Source organism: Suncus etruscus, chromosome 3 (genome assembly GCF_024139225.1).
Source record: "Suncus etruscus isolate mSunEtr1 chromosome 3, mSunEtr1.pri.cur, whole genome shotgun sequence".
Classification (NCBI taxonomy): domain Eukaryota; kingdom Metazoa; phylum Chordata; class Mammalia; order Eulipotyphla; family Soricidae; genus Suncus; species Suncus etruscus.
In genome coordinates this window covers 17595847-17613356 of record NC_064850.1, presented here as the reverse complement: position 1 = coordinate 17613356, position 17510 = coordinate 17595847, and the positions used below count along the sequence as shown (strand labels likewise).

Sequence of the window (17510 nt, the reverse complement as noted above, 5' to 3'; positions counted from 1 at the left end):
TAGGGTTAATAGATTTATATAGAGCCCTCCATCCCCAGAAAGTAGAATATACATTTTTCTCAAACCCACATGGAACCTTCTCCAGAATAGACCATGTCTTAGGATACAAAGCCAACTTATATAAAACCACAAAGGTAAGGATCATTAGAAGTACCCTTTCAGATCACTATGCAACAGAGCTTATAATTGATGTCAAGAAGAAGCAATGGAGGAAAACTAATACCTGGAGATTAAACAACATGCTGCTTAACAACAGCTGGATCAAAGAACAACTCAAGGAAAAAATAAAAAGATTCCTTGAGATGAATGACAATGAAGAGACAACATGTCAAAATTTATGGGACACAGCAAAAGCAGTAATTAGGGGGAAACTCATAGCAATACAGGCCTATGTCAAGAAACAGGAAAATAACAAAACCAACAGTTTAAAAGATCACCTCAAAGAATTGGAACAACAGCAACAGAGAAATCCAACCACAACCAGAAGGCAAGAAATAATAAAAACCAGAGCAGAAATAAACAACATAGAAACTAAGAAAGCAATACAAAAAATCAATGAGACCAGGAGTTGGTTTTTCGAAAAAATAAACAAGATAGATAAACCATTGGCAAAACTCACCAAAAAAAAGAGGGAAAACGCCCAAATCACTAGGATCACGAATGAAAGGGGAGAGATTACAACAGAACCCCAAGAAATACAACATATCATGAGATCATATTATGAACAACTTTATTCAACTAGGCTAGAGAACCCACTAGAAATCGACAGATTCTTGGACAAACACCCTCTTCCAAGACTGGAAAAGGAAGATCTAGACAGTTTAAACAGTCCAATCACTTCAGAGAAAATTGAAGATGTAATTAAAAAACTTCCTAAGAACAAATGCCCAGGTCCAGATGGATTTACAGGTGAATTCTATCAAACATTTCAAGAAGACTTATTACCACTGTTCCATAGGCTTTTCCAAACCATAGAAAAAACAGGAATCCTACCCAACTCCTTTTATGAGGCTAATATCACACTCATTCCCAAAGAAGGCAAAGACACCACCAAAAAAGAAAACTACAGACCAATCTCACTAATGAACATTGATGCAAAGATACTCAACAAAATCTTAGCAAACCGAATCCAACACTTCATCAAAAAGATCATACATCACGATCAAGTGGGATTCATACCAGGAATGCAAGGTTGGTTCAACATACGCAAATCAATAAACATGATACATCACATCAACAACATGAAAGACAAAAACCACATGATCATATCAATCGATGCCGAGAAGGCGTTTGACAAAATCCAACATCCTTTCATGTTAAAGACACTCAGCAAAATAGGGTTAGAAGGCACCTTCCTTAAGATAGTTACAGCTATTTATGAAAAGCCTACAGCCAACATTATACTTAATGGCGAGAAACTAGAAGCATTCCCACTAAGGTCAGGAACTAGACAAGGCTGTCCACTCTCTCCACTCTTAATCAATATAACCTTAGAAGTCCTAGCATTAGCAATCCGACAAGAGAAGGGAATCAAAGGAATTCAAGTAGGGAAAGAGGAACACAAGCTAGCTCTATTTGCTGACGATATGATGATATACATCAAAAACCCTAAAGAGTCCACAGAAAAACTTCTAGAAACAATCAACCAATACAGCAAAGTGGCTGGATACAAAGTCAATACACAAAAGACAGTAGCGTTTTTATATACAAACAATGAAGTTGAGGAGAGAGAGATTAAAAATACAATCCCATTTAAGATAGTATCAAAAAATATCAAATATCTAGGAATCAACCTTACAAGAGAAGTGAAAGACCTATACCAGGGAAACTTCAAAACACTTCAGAAAGAAATTGAAGACGATCTAAAGAAATGGAAGAACATCCCATCCTCATGGATAGGTAGAATTAACATAGTCAAAATGACTATCTTACCCAAACTGCTATATAGATTTAATGCAATCCCTATCCAAATCCAGGCACAATTCTTTAAAGAAATAGAACAATCAATTACAAAATTCATCTGGAACCACAAAAGACCCAGGATAGCCAAACACATACTGAAAAATGAGAAGTTGGGAGGCATCTCCTTACCTAACTTGAAACTATACTATAATGCCATAGTAATTAAAACAGCATGGTACTGGAACAGAGACAGGACCTCAGACCAGTGGATCAGAACAGAATTCCCAGACATAAACCCTCAGATATACAGCCAACTAATATTTGATAAAAGAGGCAAGAATATGAAATGGAACAAAGAAAGCCTATTCAACAAATGGTGTTGGTACAACTGGAAACTCACATGTACGAAAGTGAAAATCGACCCATATCTCACTCCTTATACAAAAGTCAACTCAAAATGGATCAAAGACCTGGAAATTAGACCTGAATCTATAAAGTTTATCGAGAATAAAATAGGCAGAACACTCGAAGACCTTTATATCAAAAGGGTCTTTGAGAATGGAGCACCAATGGCAAGAACGTTAGCATCAAATATAAACAAATGGGACTACATCAAACTAAAAAGCTTCTGCATGGCAAAAGAAACCCTACTTAACGCAAGAAGACAGCTAACAGAATGGGAAAAAATCTTTTCACTTGATATATCAGATAAAGGGCTGATATCTAGAACATACAAAGCGTTCAGAAAGCTGAGCCCCTCAAAACCAAATAAAGCCATAAAAAATGGGGAGATGAAATGAATAGACACTTCTCTGAGGAAGACAGAAGGATTGCCAACAAACACATGAAAACATGCTCACCTTCACTCATCATCAGGGAGATCCAAATCAAGACAACAATGAGATACCACCCCACACCAGTGAGGTTGGCCCACATCAAAAATAATGAAAACAACTTTTGTTGGCGAGGATGCGGTATGAAAGGAACTCTCATCCACTGCTGGTGGGAATGCCCCCTAGTCCAACATCTATGGAGGAAAGTCTGGAGAGTGCTCAAAGAACTCAGAATTGAGCTGCCATTTGACCCAGCAATTGCACTCCTAGGCATATACCCCCAAGATGGAAGGACATTCATTCCAAAATACGTATGCACCCCACTATTTATTGCAGCAATCAGTATAATAGCCAAATCTTGGAACCAACCTCGATGTCCAACAACAGATGAATGGATCATTAAGATGTGGTATATATATACAATGGAATATTACATGGCAGTTAGAAATGATACAATCACAGACTTTGCAGCAACGTGGATGGACCTAGATCATGTTATGTTAAACGAAGTAAGTCAGAAGACAAAAGAAAAATACAGAATGGTAGCACTATTCTGAAACACCTAGAACACATATTTTATACACAACTAATACTTAACAATCAAATAACAGGGTTTAACATGGTAGAAACTCCGAACACTGTAATAGTCAACATATACGTGGGAGCAGTGTCCAAAATACATGAAAAAGGAATAATGCAAAATTTTGATTACACAATATACCATAAAGAAAACAATAACAATAGAAACGGCAGCATAGAGAGAACAGGTAGGTAATCAGACTTCTACAACAAAGGCCCACAATAATCCCTTGGAGTTCGTATACAGGAACACAAGTATAGAACACCAAGGGAAATCACGGACTGCAATGGCAACATACCATAACACTACCTTTTAATGCCTTTATCTTACTATATTTTAAATAACCTCTCAGCTTTTCTGTCCACAGGCGCCCTTGGATACAAAGGGCGGACAAACTAAGGTGGCAATTCGGGATACCACACAGGATACCATACCTTGCATGCACTACGAGATGGCCACGAGAAAACTCTTTAACATACACTTTATCTCTAGGTAATACCTCCATTTAGGAATTGAAGCACGTGATCATTCAGATCATCGAAGCAGTACCTGAGACGTACAGACTTAAACCACAGGCTCGATTCTTCAAACACTTTTAATTAAACCAGAATTCCCTTGCTATTCTCTCCTCTCTTCTTACTACTTTTCTTTTCTTTTTTTTTCTCTCTCTATTCTGCTTATTACTTTTTTCACTTTCTCTTCCCCTTTTCTCTCTAAGGTATTTTCTCTTTTCTCTTCCTTTATACCCTTCCCATATACCTTCTCCTTTCTCCCCTCCGGAAATCCAACTATCCCTTTACCCCTCAATCCCATCCAGATCTTCCACCATATTAAAAATTTTCACCCTCAGTCCTTATTCTATTAGGCATCAAGATCGACCTCCTACTCAACGAACCAGTACCCTGCACCCAGGCGAGGGGACACCCAGATAAACCCACACCTCGTCTCCTGAAAGAAAAGACAGCCAACTCCCCTGTGGACTCATGCTGCGAGGCCCTCCCTACTAACTCTCCCTAACGCGGACTGTTCCTTGAAACTGGGCCTAGCTCCAAAAGTATCCCCAATGCAAGAACTCTTCCAAGACCTCCCTGCCGCAAATTTTAATAATCTGAAAAAATTGTAATCAAATTCTTGTCGTTGATTTCTCCTTTCAGTTCATGATTGCCCCCAATTTAACGTTTTTTTGCCTGTTTCACTAGTTTATCTCCCCCATTATTTTACATTTGTTTCTTTAGTCCTAGTACCACTGTGTTTTGGTTGTTTTAATGCCTAAATTGACTGTTAGATCAAAAATTGCCTTATTACCTCTTAAATATAATCTTGTGTCTCTCCCCGCTGCAGTACAAAAATCAAACACTGCCATCACCCTAGCCTTATTGAAAGGCCTAGGTGTTATTGGTGTAAGCACAAATATTTATTCATTGGTTCATACTCTAGAATCTGCTAATGCCTTATAACTGTTGCTAAAAATGTTTACAAACTTAAAGAAGTTTACACTACTGTTGATTTCCTAGCAAAGAGTGCAGAATAACCGCCGTGGTTCAAAATTTAACATTTTTTTTGAGGGAGGGGGGAATTTGTGTCATCCTTAGAGTAAAATGTTGATTTTTAAAATAAATTCAGCTTAGCTAGAGATAGCATTCAACACATAGAGGATAATTTAGTAAATAGACAAAAAGATATAGAGCAGAGTGAGAGCTGGTACAAAAATTGGTTTTCTACCACTCCATGGATAACAACAGTGCTCCCAGCCTTTTTGGGGCCCTTCATTGGCTTTATGTTGCTAGTTTCCTTTGGTCCTTGGGCTTTTCGCAAACTCACCACCTTCGTAAAGAATCAAGTGGATGAAGCAACCAGAAAGGACTCAAAGGTTCTGTACCAACAACTATGCACCTCAGAAGACCAGCTGACACCTGACATCTCCCCTCCTGCCAACTCTCCGCCACTTAAGTTTGAAGTTATCGAGGAGCTGGCACATAGACCTCAATCTGTGCCTTGCCAAGCTTTGGAAACAACTGAATCAAGGGTAGCAGATGCGGTGACTGGAAGCCCCACATCTCTTCACCCAGTGTGGCCAGTCCACCGAGGCACGTCTGTCCCTTCTATATTGTATACTAAACAGGGGGAGATGTGGGAGATCGAGCACCCCACATATCAAAGGAACTCTGAATGAATTTTCCACCGCCTGTCTGATTCAAGCCACAAAAGTTTGCATAGCCCCGAGCCAACAGAAAACTCTGCAAATAAATTTAGCTCAGCACAAAGAATCTGGCTTAACCAGATGCTTTAACCTTTCCATGGAACCTGTTTTTGTAACTGCTCTCAAGCATGTAGTTATAGATATGTTTTTGTAAAATTTAAATTATGATCCTTATTGCTTGCACAAAAGATAGATCTAAATGGAAAATAGGCTAAACAAATAATTGTATTTGCGTAAATATCAATTAGCTATTTGTTTAAGAATTTGCTTCCCCTCCCCCCATCCTGCCAGGTTCCTCTTTATCCTTCCCGCCATCAAAATGTGTTTATGCTCCCATTGGTTAAAATTGTTGTACTTGTACAAATCTGATTGGTTTATGTTTCAATCCTATGTTACTAAAATAGGCCCTGGATTGAGCTATTATGAAAGGGGCCCTTGGGCTACTGTGAAGGTAAGAAGTGCTCAGGCCATGGGGGTATTGTTGGAAAGATGTGTGCAGAAATAATGTTAACCGTATATTAACTTCTGATCCTCAATAAAAATAAGCTATTATAAAATTAAAAAAAAAACTGTAGACATTATCTTGCATACTGGTTTGATCCCCAGCACTCCATATTGGCTCCCAAGCACAAAGCCAGAGTTACCACAAGGTGTGGCCCCAAAACAACAACAACAACAAAAAAAAAGTACTAAAACCAAAGCCCTAAAAACTGAAAGGAAGGGGAAAAAAGACAATTTTTAACAGTAGAGCATCATTTTTCTTATGTGTGCTGTATATCTTTCTTATTTTCCTTTTTCTTTTTTTCTTTTGGTGTTTGAGCTACACCAGCATTGCTCAGTACTGGCTCTGCAGACACGAATTACTCCTGACAGTGCTCTGAGGGACAATATGGAGTACTGGGGATAAAATTCAGGTAGGCTTCATGCAATGCAAACACCTAACATGCCCTTTGCTCTAGATCTAGTTTTTGTTTGTTTTGAGGTCACACCTCATGGCTCTCAGGGGTTACTTCTGACTCAGCTCTCAGAAATCACTCCTGGCAGGCTCAGGGGACCATGTGGGATGCTGGGATCCAACCCAGTCAGTCCTCATTCAGCTGTATACAAGACAAGTGCCTTACCACTCTGCTATGGCTCTAGCCAAAGGTTTAAACATTTTTTAAAATATTTCAAATTCTGGGGAGTAAACTCAGGGCCTCATACAAGCAGAGCAAATTAAATATATGCGGGGTCAAAGCACTGAACCACTCAGTTTGGACATGTATTGGAAATAAAAGGAGCCTCAAAAACATTAATTTCCAGCTTCCAGAACAATGAGAAAACCATGAGAATTTCTACTGTTAACTGCTAAAGTTAATTTCAAATTTTGGATCTATTCTACAAAGGCCACAGGAAATGAACAGCACTGCAATAAGGCATGGGAGTTTATTTACCAGCATGCTGGTTGCACCCCTGTAAGGCAATGACCCCTTACTGAGCTCTCAGGCTCCTTTAATAGGGTTAGAGAGGCTTCAAATCATCACAGTTAAACTTTAAGTTGATTGGCTGTTGTCTGAAGTGTTTCCTTTTGTAGCTAGATATCTAGAGTGGAATATTGAGGTTTATGGGGTCTCAGGGTCTGAGTCAGCTGAAATAGTAGAGGAAGGGCGTGGGTGCACACTGGGCGCTGGTGACCTTGTCTGCCTGCAGGCTCCTAGGTGGCTTTTCTGGCCTGGTTTTTGTTCCTTAAAACTTGATCCTGGGCTGGAGAGGTAGCATGGAAGTAAGGCTTTTGCCTTGCATGCAGAAGGTCGGTGGTTCGAATCCCGGCATCCTGTATGGTCCCCTGAGCCTGTCAGAGTGATTTCTGAGCATAGAGCCAGGAGTGACCCCTGAATGCTGCTGGGTGTGACCCAAAAACCAAAAACAAAACAATAAAACCAAAAAACTTGATCCTGTCATGGCTGTACTTAGGTTCGCAGCAAAGCTAGGTTACACATGCAAACAGCAGTTAGTTCCAAACTTTAACATTCCCTTCTATCTTTTAACACTATTAATTCCAGTATTTCCAGCACTGTGGCCGAAGAGGCTTTCTGTGCTCCATTTCATACTCTTTACTTTGTTGGATTAAGATTCTATATTGAGTAAAGATAATAAAGAAAAATGTGTACCCAGCAATGAAGAAAGAAGACTTGCAAAGGTCCCAAAGGACCTGACAAAGATTTAGAAATAGTGGTTCTATTTTGAAGAGTTTTCACGTACAAGTGGTTGATACAGTTCAATCCCTGGGATGGCATACAGTCCCCAAGCATTGTCAAGAGTCACTTCTAAACACAAAACACCATAAGGTGTGGCTATACTTCCCCCCCAAAAGTTTGAGATATTCTATAAAATCTAACACATGAGTACAAGTCAGACCTTTATTAACATGCCTACCTGCTTTATAATATGGTATTTGATTACAGTTATATTTTGCTTGTCATAACAGATGTCTTGCCATTGAGGTGTTTATGGAAGAATGTTTGAATTTGCTGCCAGGCATCCACCTGAGCTCTTGAGTGTGCCTTTGGCTCACCTCCATAGAATACTGCTTCACCCAATACTGAATGCACAGAGGCTAATGATGGAGGAAAATATGGTGGATCAATACAATGGCCAGTGCCTGGATAGAATATTATCTGGGGTTTGTTTTTTCCATGAGCTTGTAACCGTTCAGAGGCAATATGAGCATAGAATTCACTCTTCCAGCTTTGGTCATCCAAGCCAACAATAAACAGGAAGGGTCCCTGAGCCTTTTCCAGTGGAATAACACTTTGGCAGTAAGGTTCCTTCAAAGGATTGTTCCAAACATCCACGAAATTCAAAAGTCCTGACTCAGTAACTCTTTTTTTCTCTAGGTCCATGCCAAGGTCAGGAATGATCATGTCTTTATAATGAAGAGATGCCAGAGTGTTAGCCACACAAGCATTGATAAGTACAATGGCTGTGATGCCCTTTAAGAAAGAAGCCATTGAGAGACACAGGTCACCTCCTTTGGAGAAGCCAACAAGTCCAACACTAGGGCCTTTCACCTGACAGGAAAGAAAACAAGAGAACAAGTCTAGGATGCAAACAGTTATATTTTCTAGGCAGCTTTATCTAATGTCATTTGCCTTCTTTCTTTATGCAACAATCTACAAAGTTCCTATCTTCTAATAAGCAATCGATTTCCTGGAATATAAACCTTCTGTTAATATTTATGGGATCTGAAGAAAGAGAACAGAAACCCATATACCTAGTACCTAGATTATAGGGCTTTTATTTGGGGGGGTCACATGTGGCAGTGCTGGGAATAGAACCATTTGCAAGGCAAGCACCCTACTTTCTGTACAATCTCTTTGCCCCAACTCATACCTAAATCCTAAAAGTTACAAACCAAATGAAAATAGAGTTAGATAAAATATACTTTTCCCCAAACTTCATAGAAATTTTTTGGTAACACGTTACTGGGTCAGGTACATTTGGAAATTCTGTTTTATCCTAAAATAAGGTACAAGGGAAAGTCAGCCCCTGTATCTAGTTCTATAGCCACTCTCTTTTTCTTTCCATCTCTCACTCCATCATGTACCTTGAGGGATCTTTTGTTTTGTTTTGTTTTGGGGGGGTCACACTGACAGCATTAAGGGGCTATTCCTGGCTCTATGCTCAGAAATTGCCTCCACCCCTTCGGCAGGCTCGGGGGACCATATGGGATACCGGGATTCAAACCACCATCCTTCTGCAAGCAAGACAAACGCCCTACCGTTGTGCTAAATTTCTGGCCCCTTGAGGGTTCTTTTGTACATGAGTGTGAACACCTAGGCTGCAGCAAAATCTGTTTTTGCTGATAAACCAGAAAAGAGGCATAAGACTTATAAGAAAGACCATCACCTTTCAGCAAAGAATTCTGAGTTTCCAAATTCCAAGGGCAAGGAAAATGGAACACAGGGGTTCCAAGTGAAGACACTTCCTTGGTCCCTTTGCCTCCTTACCTTACAGGCAGGAAGCTTAGGGTTTGGTCATCTGGTACAAAAGGTCCAGGTGATGGGCAGAGAGCTCAAGTGAAAAGGGCACCTGCCTTGCATGTGCAAATCTCTGGGTTTGATTTCCAGCATCAAATGATTCCCACAACACCTTCAGACCAAAGCACTCTACCTGGCTTTATCTAAATATACGATGACACCATTATCACACTAACAGAATAATCATTCATCAGCCAGTGTGATTGTACAGCCAGTAGGACACTTGACTTGCATGTGGCCCACCTGGGTTAAATACCCAGCATCCCACATGGTCCTCCAAACCCATCAGTAGTGATCCCTTAATGTTGAGCCAGGAGTAAGCCCTAAACAACACACTAGGTGTGTTTCAAAAAAAAAAATAATCTGTACTATCAAGTACACAACATTACCAGGAATGGCTCTAGTGAGCCCTTACCAGAGTGGTCCATATTAAGCATTAAACCTAAAAGGTGCAGGGAGATGCCATACTTACGTAGTTTTGAGAGACTTAAGAGTATGTACAAATCTCTTATTTTTCCCAGGGTCTTTTTCTCTCATAAACAAATCTATCGTGATGGTTCAATATCGCTGTTTTAGCAAATGTGCTAATAAATCACCGCTCAATTCTAACAGATCACTATATAGGCCTAGCATAATATCTGCTTTTCCTTTTCTTTTTAAATACCATGTTGACGAGGTTCTTCATAATGGAATTTTTTTTTTCAAAGATAAAGTTGTTCATGATTGAGTTAGAGTCATATAAGGTATATGAACCCTCACCAGGGCACATTATCAGCCCCCAATGTCAAATTTTTTCCTCTCAACCTCCTCAATCTGGCAGAATAACTTGTTTCTTAGAATGTTTGGATCTTTTTAGAAAATAATAGCAAAGGGTCTGGAGAGATAATATAACAGTCAGGGCACTTGCCTTTCTGAGTCAACCCAGGTTTGATCTCCAGTATCTAATATACTCTCCAAGCTTTTCAAGCAGTGAAGCCTGAGTTCACTTGAGTAAGTGATGAAAACTGCTGGTGTGGGTCTTGCTCCAAATAAGAAGATAATAGCAAAGAATAAACATTCTATTGTAGTAATAGCAAAATAATTGTATGGGGGTGGCAATCACTGTACACAGGGTCCACACCTGGTCCTGAGTAGTAAATGACAGAATTTGAACCATTGTCATGGCTGTCGTATGTACTACAAGTACCTTAACCTTTGTATTATTTCTCTGGCCCTAAACAGTTGAGTCGTAAGGGGCAACAGAAAGATAGATACAAATGTACAAATTTAACTAATCTTAATAACATATATATGTGTGGATGGGTGTGTGTGTGTGTAGTGCACGCTGGCTACCAAGGATCGAACTCAAGGTCTTTACATGCCAGGCAAGTGCCCTACGGTGGAACCACATTCTTGGAAATCCTAGTAACTCTGAAGCAGCCTTTCAGTCCCCGGTGTGGTGGTAGAATCTTTGGGTTCAGCTCTGTATTCACACTACCCCCAAGCATCGACATTCAGAAGAGCAAATTCACCTCCGGATGTTGCAGCATAAAGTCCACAGCTTCTTCAAAGTAGTCCAAGTTCAAAATATCCAACTGTTTAGGTAGGTCTTCAAATCTGAAATAAGCCAGGGCAAGCACAGCAAAGCCATGTCCGGCCAGGAGGCTGGCCCTATATTCACAAAGACCTCCACCACTTCCAAACAAGTCGATGATCCCAGGGAAGGGGCCTGCTCCTGCACACACAGAACACAAGGAACTTAGACACTCTTGAGATGTCTTTGGAGCTCATCTTCCAGGTATCAATACAGAGGAACAAATAAAGCAAGTAGAACTGGAGATTAGTGGGAAAAGGCTCGTCTTTTTTACCCTGACTTTTTTTTTTCTCTTAAATAATTGAGGGGAATAAGAAAGGGAACCAACATGCCTTATGTTTGTTTGCCAGCATTTTTCACAAAGCAGTAGTAGTCTAAGTATACCAGATTAGAGGATATATAAAATAAGATATACAATTTTCATAAAATTTTCTTTTTGTTTACTAAAAAAAAACTTGCTTTGGTAGCTGGATATGCCCTACACATACAGGGGGATAGGATAGAATATATTTCCCATCTCCTCACATCTCACATTCTCTGCTCCAGTTTTCAAGAAGACCATCTGGAGTAAATATATAGAACAGTGGCTAAGTTGCTTGCCTTGCAAGTGGCCAACCTACATTCCATAGTCGACATCCCTTATGATCCCCAGGCATCAACAAAAATGATTCCTAAGTATACAGCCTAAGTACATAGAAAGTACAGGACTTGCCCCTGAGCATTATCATGTATAGCTCCCCCACCAACAAACAAACAAACAAACAAACATACAAAAACAAACATCATCGGCTTCGGAGGTCCACCACTCAAAAAAAAATAATAATAAAGAAGGACATCCTTAACATTCCTACTGGTTTGGAAAGATAGTACAGAAGGTAGGGCACTTGCCTTGATGGGACTGCCCACATTTAGTCCCAAGAGGCCTGCCAGTAGTGACCTATGAACACAGAACCAGAAGTAAGCCCTGAACACAGCTGGTGGAGTCCCAAAACAAAGTAATGAAAACAGAAATAAACTTACTTTTTTAATGGAGGCAACCTCAATAGTAGTCTGGAGTATTCAGGACCACTTGTGGGAACATGGGCTATTTTGCGATCCTGGTTTTGTACTGGGGCTCAAACTCAGACCTTAAATGCTTTGTCATGACCATTTTCTGCCAGGGATAATATGGCTGGACAGAGTTTTTTCTCATTTTTTTATTTGGGGCCACACTCAGCAGTGATCAAGGATTACTCCTGATTCATACTACTGAATCATTCCTGGTCATCCTCAGAGGGCTGTATATGGGGCCAGAGATCAAACTGTGCCCTACCTATCTAGAGCCAGCCAGAGCTTGCAGCAGGCAAACAAAGGACTCTCTTCATCCAACCTTTTACCCCTTAACCCTCCTGTCTGTGTGTATTGTTTGCTGCGGATAAATATTACCAAGATCTCCCCCCAAAAGGGGACAAGGAGATGGGAATCAATTTCTCATTCTGGGAGTTCTTTGAGTATACACAAATAACCAACAAAGGAGAAATGGGACCCCACAGGTGGGGCAACACCTTTCCTGTCGCCAAAAGTTTGCTTCTTACTGAATCTCTAAATAATTCATATAATCTTAGTTAGTATATTTTTTTGAACTCTACTATGTCCCTATGCCAGTCTCTAGAAATACTGAACTCTAGGACTGCATAAGACCCAGTTCCAGGTTACATTTGAGTGGAAGCCACTTGCGGAGACTCTGAATTGCTGAAGAACTGTAAGAATAAAGCCGGATCTCTTGCTTTGGAGAATAATCTCAGTATTGCATTTAGGAATTCAGTAAACTATGGCAACACTAACGTTTCTTTCTTTTTTATTTTTTTATTTATTGTTTTTGGTTTTTCGGTCACACCCGGCGTTGCTCAGGGGTTACTCCTGGCTGTCTGCTCAGAAATAGCTCCTGGCAGGCACGGGGGACCATATGGGACACCAGGATTCGAACCAACCACCTTAGGTCCTGGATTGGCTGCTTGCAAGGCAAACGCTATGCTATCTCTCCAGGCCCAACACTAACGTTTCTATAAACCCTGCTTCAGGCAAGAAATTAGTTGACCACTTGGGGGCCTTGTCACTCTAAAATCCATGGACCAGAGGGGGGACCAGAGAGGGGGCTGGAAAAAAATTATGGGTCAGAGGTCAGCTCTAGGATCTTGTTTCTGGGTTGGTTTTATCTGCTCCCCTCGTTTTTATATGGGCTAGGGCTTATAAAAGTGAACACAGTGGCCTTTTGAACAAACCATGTGGGTGGCTCTGGCCTGTACCCATTAGAAGTCAAAAAGGGCCTTTCCTTTTAGGTGACATAATGAAAAATGTCCAGAGATTACCAAATGTCCCCTAGAATGACATTTCAAAAGCACCCCTGGCTAAGAATTCAGGACTGGGTATTGAAGAGGTTCGGAGGGAGTTGTTCTCATGACTTTGGGGGTAACGCCTCCCCCAGGTTTTAGCCTCCTTGCAAGTTACACGTGAAAGAGGTAAATTGTCTGTCTTGCAAACACAGCCTGCAAATGGGCACAAAGTGGCTCTGTAAACATGGCTGGAATGGACAGTCTCTGCAAACTCGCTGGGACCGCTAGTGACAGGGAAGTCCCCGGAAATTTCAGGTTGACAAACTGTCCTCCGAGACCCAAGAGAATCAAAGGGACACAGATGGAGCACACCACTGGTCTCTCTGAAACATCCTGGGCACTCACCTGGCGGCAGAAACAACGTGCCACGCACCCGGCCCGCGCGCACAGGCTCCCGCCGCACCCCTGGTCCCAGAAAGTGGCGCTCGTGCAAAGTCCGGCCTAGCAGCCGCCCGGGCTCGGGATCGTGGCCCTCTAGCAACTCCAGCTCCACCACGAAGGGTTTCTGCACGTCCCGCTTCATCAACCGCACCAAGGGCTTGTCGGGCTCCAGCGCCCAGAGCAGCCCCATGGGCTCGAGCCCCGCGAAGCTGCCGCCCAGCGCGGGCGAGCGCGCCAGGTCCAGCCGGCCGCCGGCATCGGCGCAGTAGCGCGCGTGGGCCCGGAACAGCGCGTCCCTCTCGTCGCGCAGGGACGCGCGCAGGGTCACCCGCTGCCCCGGGGACAGGCCCGAGGCCGAGATGCGCACGGGCTCGTCCCACAGGCTGCGGCCCGCCGGCTCCACCTTCACCGTCACTGCCATCCTAAAAGGAAAGGGGTAACCCTAACTTTTGGAAATCACCACAGCCTGGCCTAGTCTCCACCTCCTTGGACAGCAGTGACAGAGAGCCATTAGCGTCCTCCCATTGGTCCAGCTTGGGGTTGCTCCCTGAACTGCGAGGGCACCTAGTGTTTGTGCAAATCCAGAACAAAAGGAAAGAAAGTTTTCAGAGAAGTTAATCAACAATCTTGCAACTTAAATTGATGAGTGTGGAAACAAAGACAAAGGCTGCTGAGAGGTTACAGGCTAGGGAATAAAGGGGCCAGTTATAAGAGAAAGTTTGAAAAGCACATGGCGTTGTGGTCATTCCTAAGTAGGGCAGCCTAGTCCTTCTCTAACTCCTCAGTTTCTTGCCAGTGAGCTAAACAGCAACTAGACTGCTTCGGTTTGGTTTATGAAATGGATCCTTGGCTCCGAGCCTTAATTATTGCAAGGGACATGCAGGAAAGCCTGGAAATCAGTTTTCTTCTCTGAAAAGGGGTTATGGTAATGCTTTTATATAGGTTAAGAAAAAAAATAACAAACCACACTACACTGGTGAGAAACACCTGTAGTGCTTCATCAGAAATGTTCTGCATCTTACAAATTTGGTCACTGCAGTGTCAGGGTTAAACTGTATCAGTTCTGTCAAGATACAAGGTAATGTTTAAAGTTTCAAGTTCTGGAAACTAAGTCATAAGATGTCATCTGTTCTCAGGAAGCTAGTGACTCTTTTGACAAGTTAATGATTGCTCTTATATTTGACTAAGCCCATATCCAACCCTTTGTGCTTTAAGTCATAGGTGGGCTATCAGAAATACAGATTTCAGTTGAGATTACCAAACATAAGCAACCTAGCACTAATTGTGGTTGAGACTGCTTCTGGAAGAGAAATTATCCCGATGTTGTATTCTTTGATCGTTAGGACATTGTTTTCCATCCTAAAACATCCCAGACTTCAATAGCAGTAAATTCTATTTTGGGAGCCAGTTATTTTGTTTTAGAATTTTTCTCCTAAGGTCAACCCAAGTTCAGTCCCCAGCAGGACTGATCCCCACCAGGAGTGATTCCTAATTGCAGAGCCAAGAGTAAGTCCTGAGTCCTTCAGAGTGTGTCCCCAAGTCCAAAACCATCTTGCCTCCAGAATACCTTGTTTCTCTCACAATTGTCGTAATTTGATAAGATGAACCATAAACAGGTATATTGAATGATTCTGAGTTACTTACTATATTGAAGACATTCTGCTCAGAGATGACACTGAAGCAATTATTTCTGAAGTTCAATATTTCTATTTTTTTATGTGGCCCGTTATGAGTTCTGGTAGAGAGACACAAAGTACCAGAGGAATTTTAAGTTGTTTACTATTGAGCATCTACTTGGGGTCTCAAACACAAAATTATTCAGCCTTCATAATTAGTCCTTCCATATGTTATATAGGGTGCAGGCAGGATGTGTCACAAGCTGCACTGATCCAGAAGCAAATGGGGGGGGTACTTGAAGAAGTGTCACAGTTTGTTGACTGATATTTCTGAAAAGTCCCTCAGTGGACTCTTCCCAGAAACACAGAGGCATAAGTTGACAGTGGCTGATTTCAGGAAAATGGTGGTACTTACATTATCACAGCTGACCTGGTTTGATCACCAACACCACATATAGTCTCCTGAGTCTTGCCAAGAGCATGCCCTGAGCAGAACTGATTATGACCTAAATACCACCCAAATCCTACTCTGCTATAAATAGTTGAACCATAGTACATCGTTTACCATTGGAGACCTCTTTTCTTCCACTGAAAAAATAATAAGTAATATTCTTCAGCTTTAAATTAATCTATGGCTGAAAGTTTTAAGATAAGGAATCTAGAAGGCAACACAAGTTTTATTTCATATTATTTGTTTTAAAATAGCAGTATTTTTTATTTCCTGGCCAATCCTAATGATGCTCAAGGCTTACTCCTGCCTCTGAACTCAGAGATTACCCCTGGCAGGCTTGGGGGACTATTTAGACTTCTAAGAATTGAACTTGGTTCAGACCCATCCAAGGCAAATGCCTTTCCTATATTGTATTATTGCCCTGGTGACAATAAATAATTTTATTTTATTTAATTGGCACCATTGTGATTTATAAAGTCCTTCATAGTTGGGTTTCAGAGATACAATAAATTAGGGTCAATTCCACTATTAGTGTTGACATCCCTCTACCACGTTCCCAGAGACTATCCCAACCACCACTCCTTTTACCCCCAGCATTCCAGTATAAACAGGCCCATTTAAAATTTATATTTTTTTATTTTGGTTTTTGGGCCACACCAGGTGGAGTTCAGGGGTTACTTCTGAGTCCTGAACTCAGAAATCACTCCTGGCAGGCTTAAGGGACCATATTTAATGCCAGGGATGGAACACATAACATATATGCTTTTAGTTACACTAGCATTCTGGGGGGAAAGGGGAGGAAGGGATATATGCTTGGGAACAGGGATGAAGGGAGGACAACACTGGTGGTGATGGATATTCCCCTGATTCAATGTTAATATGTACCTAAAATACTACTATGAAAGATATGTAAGTCATTATGATCAAAAAATTGTGTTTTATTCAGAAATGTTCTTTGACTTACATGTATTATTATATTAACTATATGTTATGTTATGTTACTATATTATGTTATGTCAGTTTACTTCAATATGGTAATCAATTTTGTCTCTTGAATAAATTATTTTTTTTAATTTTTTATTTTTAATTATGAAAACAAAGATGCAAAGAAAGAGGACAAGGTAAAGTTACAGTGGAAGGACAATCACCCATAACATAATTCTCAGAAGTCCCCTTGCTGATATCTTAACTTTGAAATTTCAGCCAAAGAACATTAAGATAAATAAGACAGAATCCATGTACAATTACTTTGTCCCTCAAGTCCCCAGACTGTAACACATTATAATATTTCTTAACAGCACACAAGGCAATCTAAAGCCATAAAACTTACCTAACTCCTTAAACATTACAGGCATAGTATTTTTTTACATTTCCATGTACATGCATATTAGCTTAAGTTAACCTCAAATTTTAAGTGTGTTCTTTTTAAGGATTAGAGTTAAAGGAGCACAGTAAAAATGGTGTTACAGTGGCAATTGTTGTTTGCACAGGCCCACCAAAATGAGGGACATGGAAAGGATTAACCTTGGCCTAAATACAAAGAGACCCGACCCCTGAAGTTTCCTGGCACAAGACCAACTCTA

At 41.0% G+C, this 17510-nt stretch overlaps 1 protein-coding gene across 13 annotated transcripts in view; it reads right to left on the bottom strand.

Annotated features, from left to right (window-relative positions):
* LOC126004028 (acyl-coenzyme A thioesterase 6-like) overlaps positions 1-17510 on the bottom strand; it is a 226179-nt gene that overhangs the window by 67236 nt on the left and 141433 nt on the right. The window contains exons 2-4 of one of the 13 annotated variants that reach the window (XM_049770428.1): positions 13825-13960; positions 11046-11248; positions 7931-8565 (exon numbers count right to left, since the gene is read on the bottom strand). The exons of 9 other annotated variants lie outside the window; for them this stretch is intronic. In XM_049770428.1, the coding sequence (XP_049626385.1) occupies positions 7960-8565; positions 11046-11248; positions 13825-13960 (945 nt within the window). In that variant the 3' untranslated portion in view covers positions 7931-7959. Of the gene's footprint in view, positions 1-7930; positions 8566-11045; positions 11249-13824; positions 14282-17510 lie in introns of those variants that run through there. 3 more of the 13 variants (XM_049770420.1, XM_049770412.1, XM_049770411.1) reach the window with 3 other exon arrangements.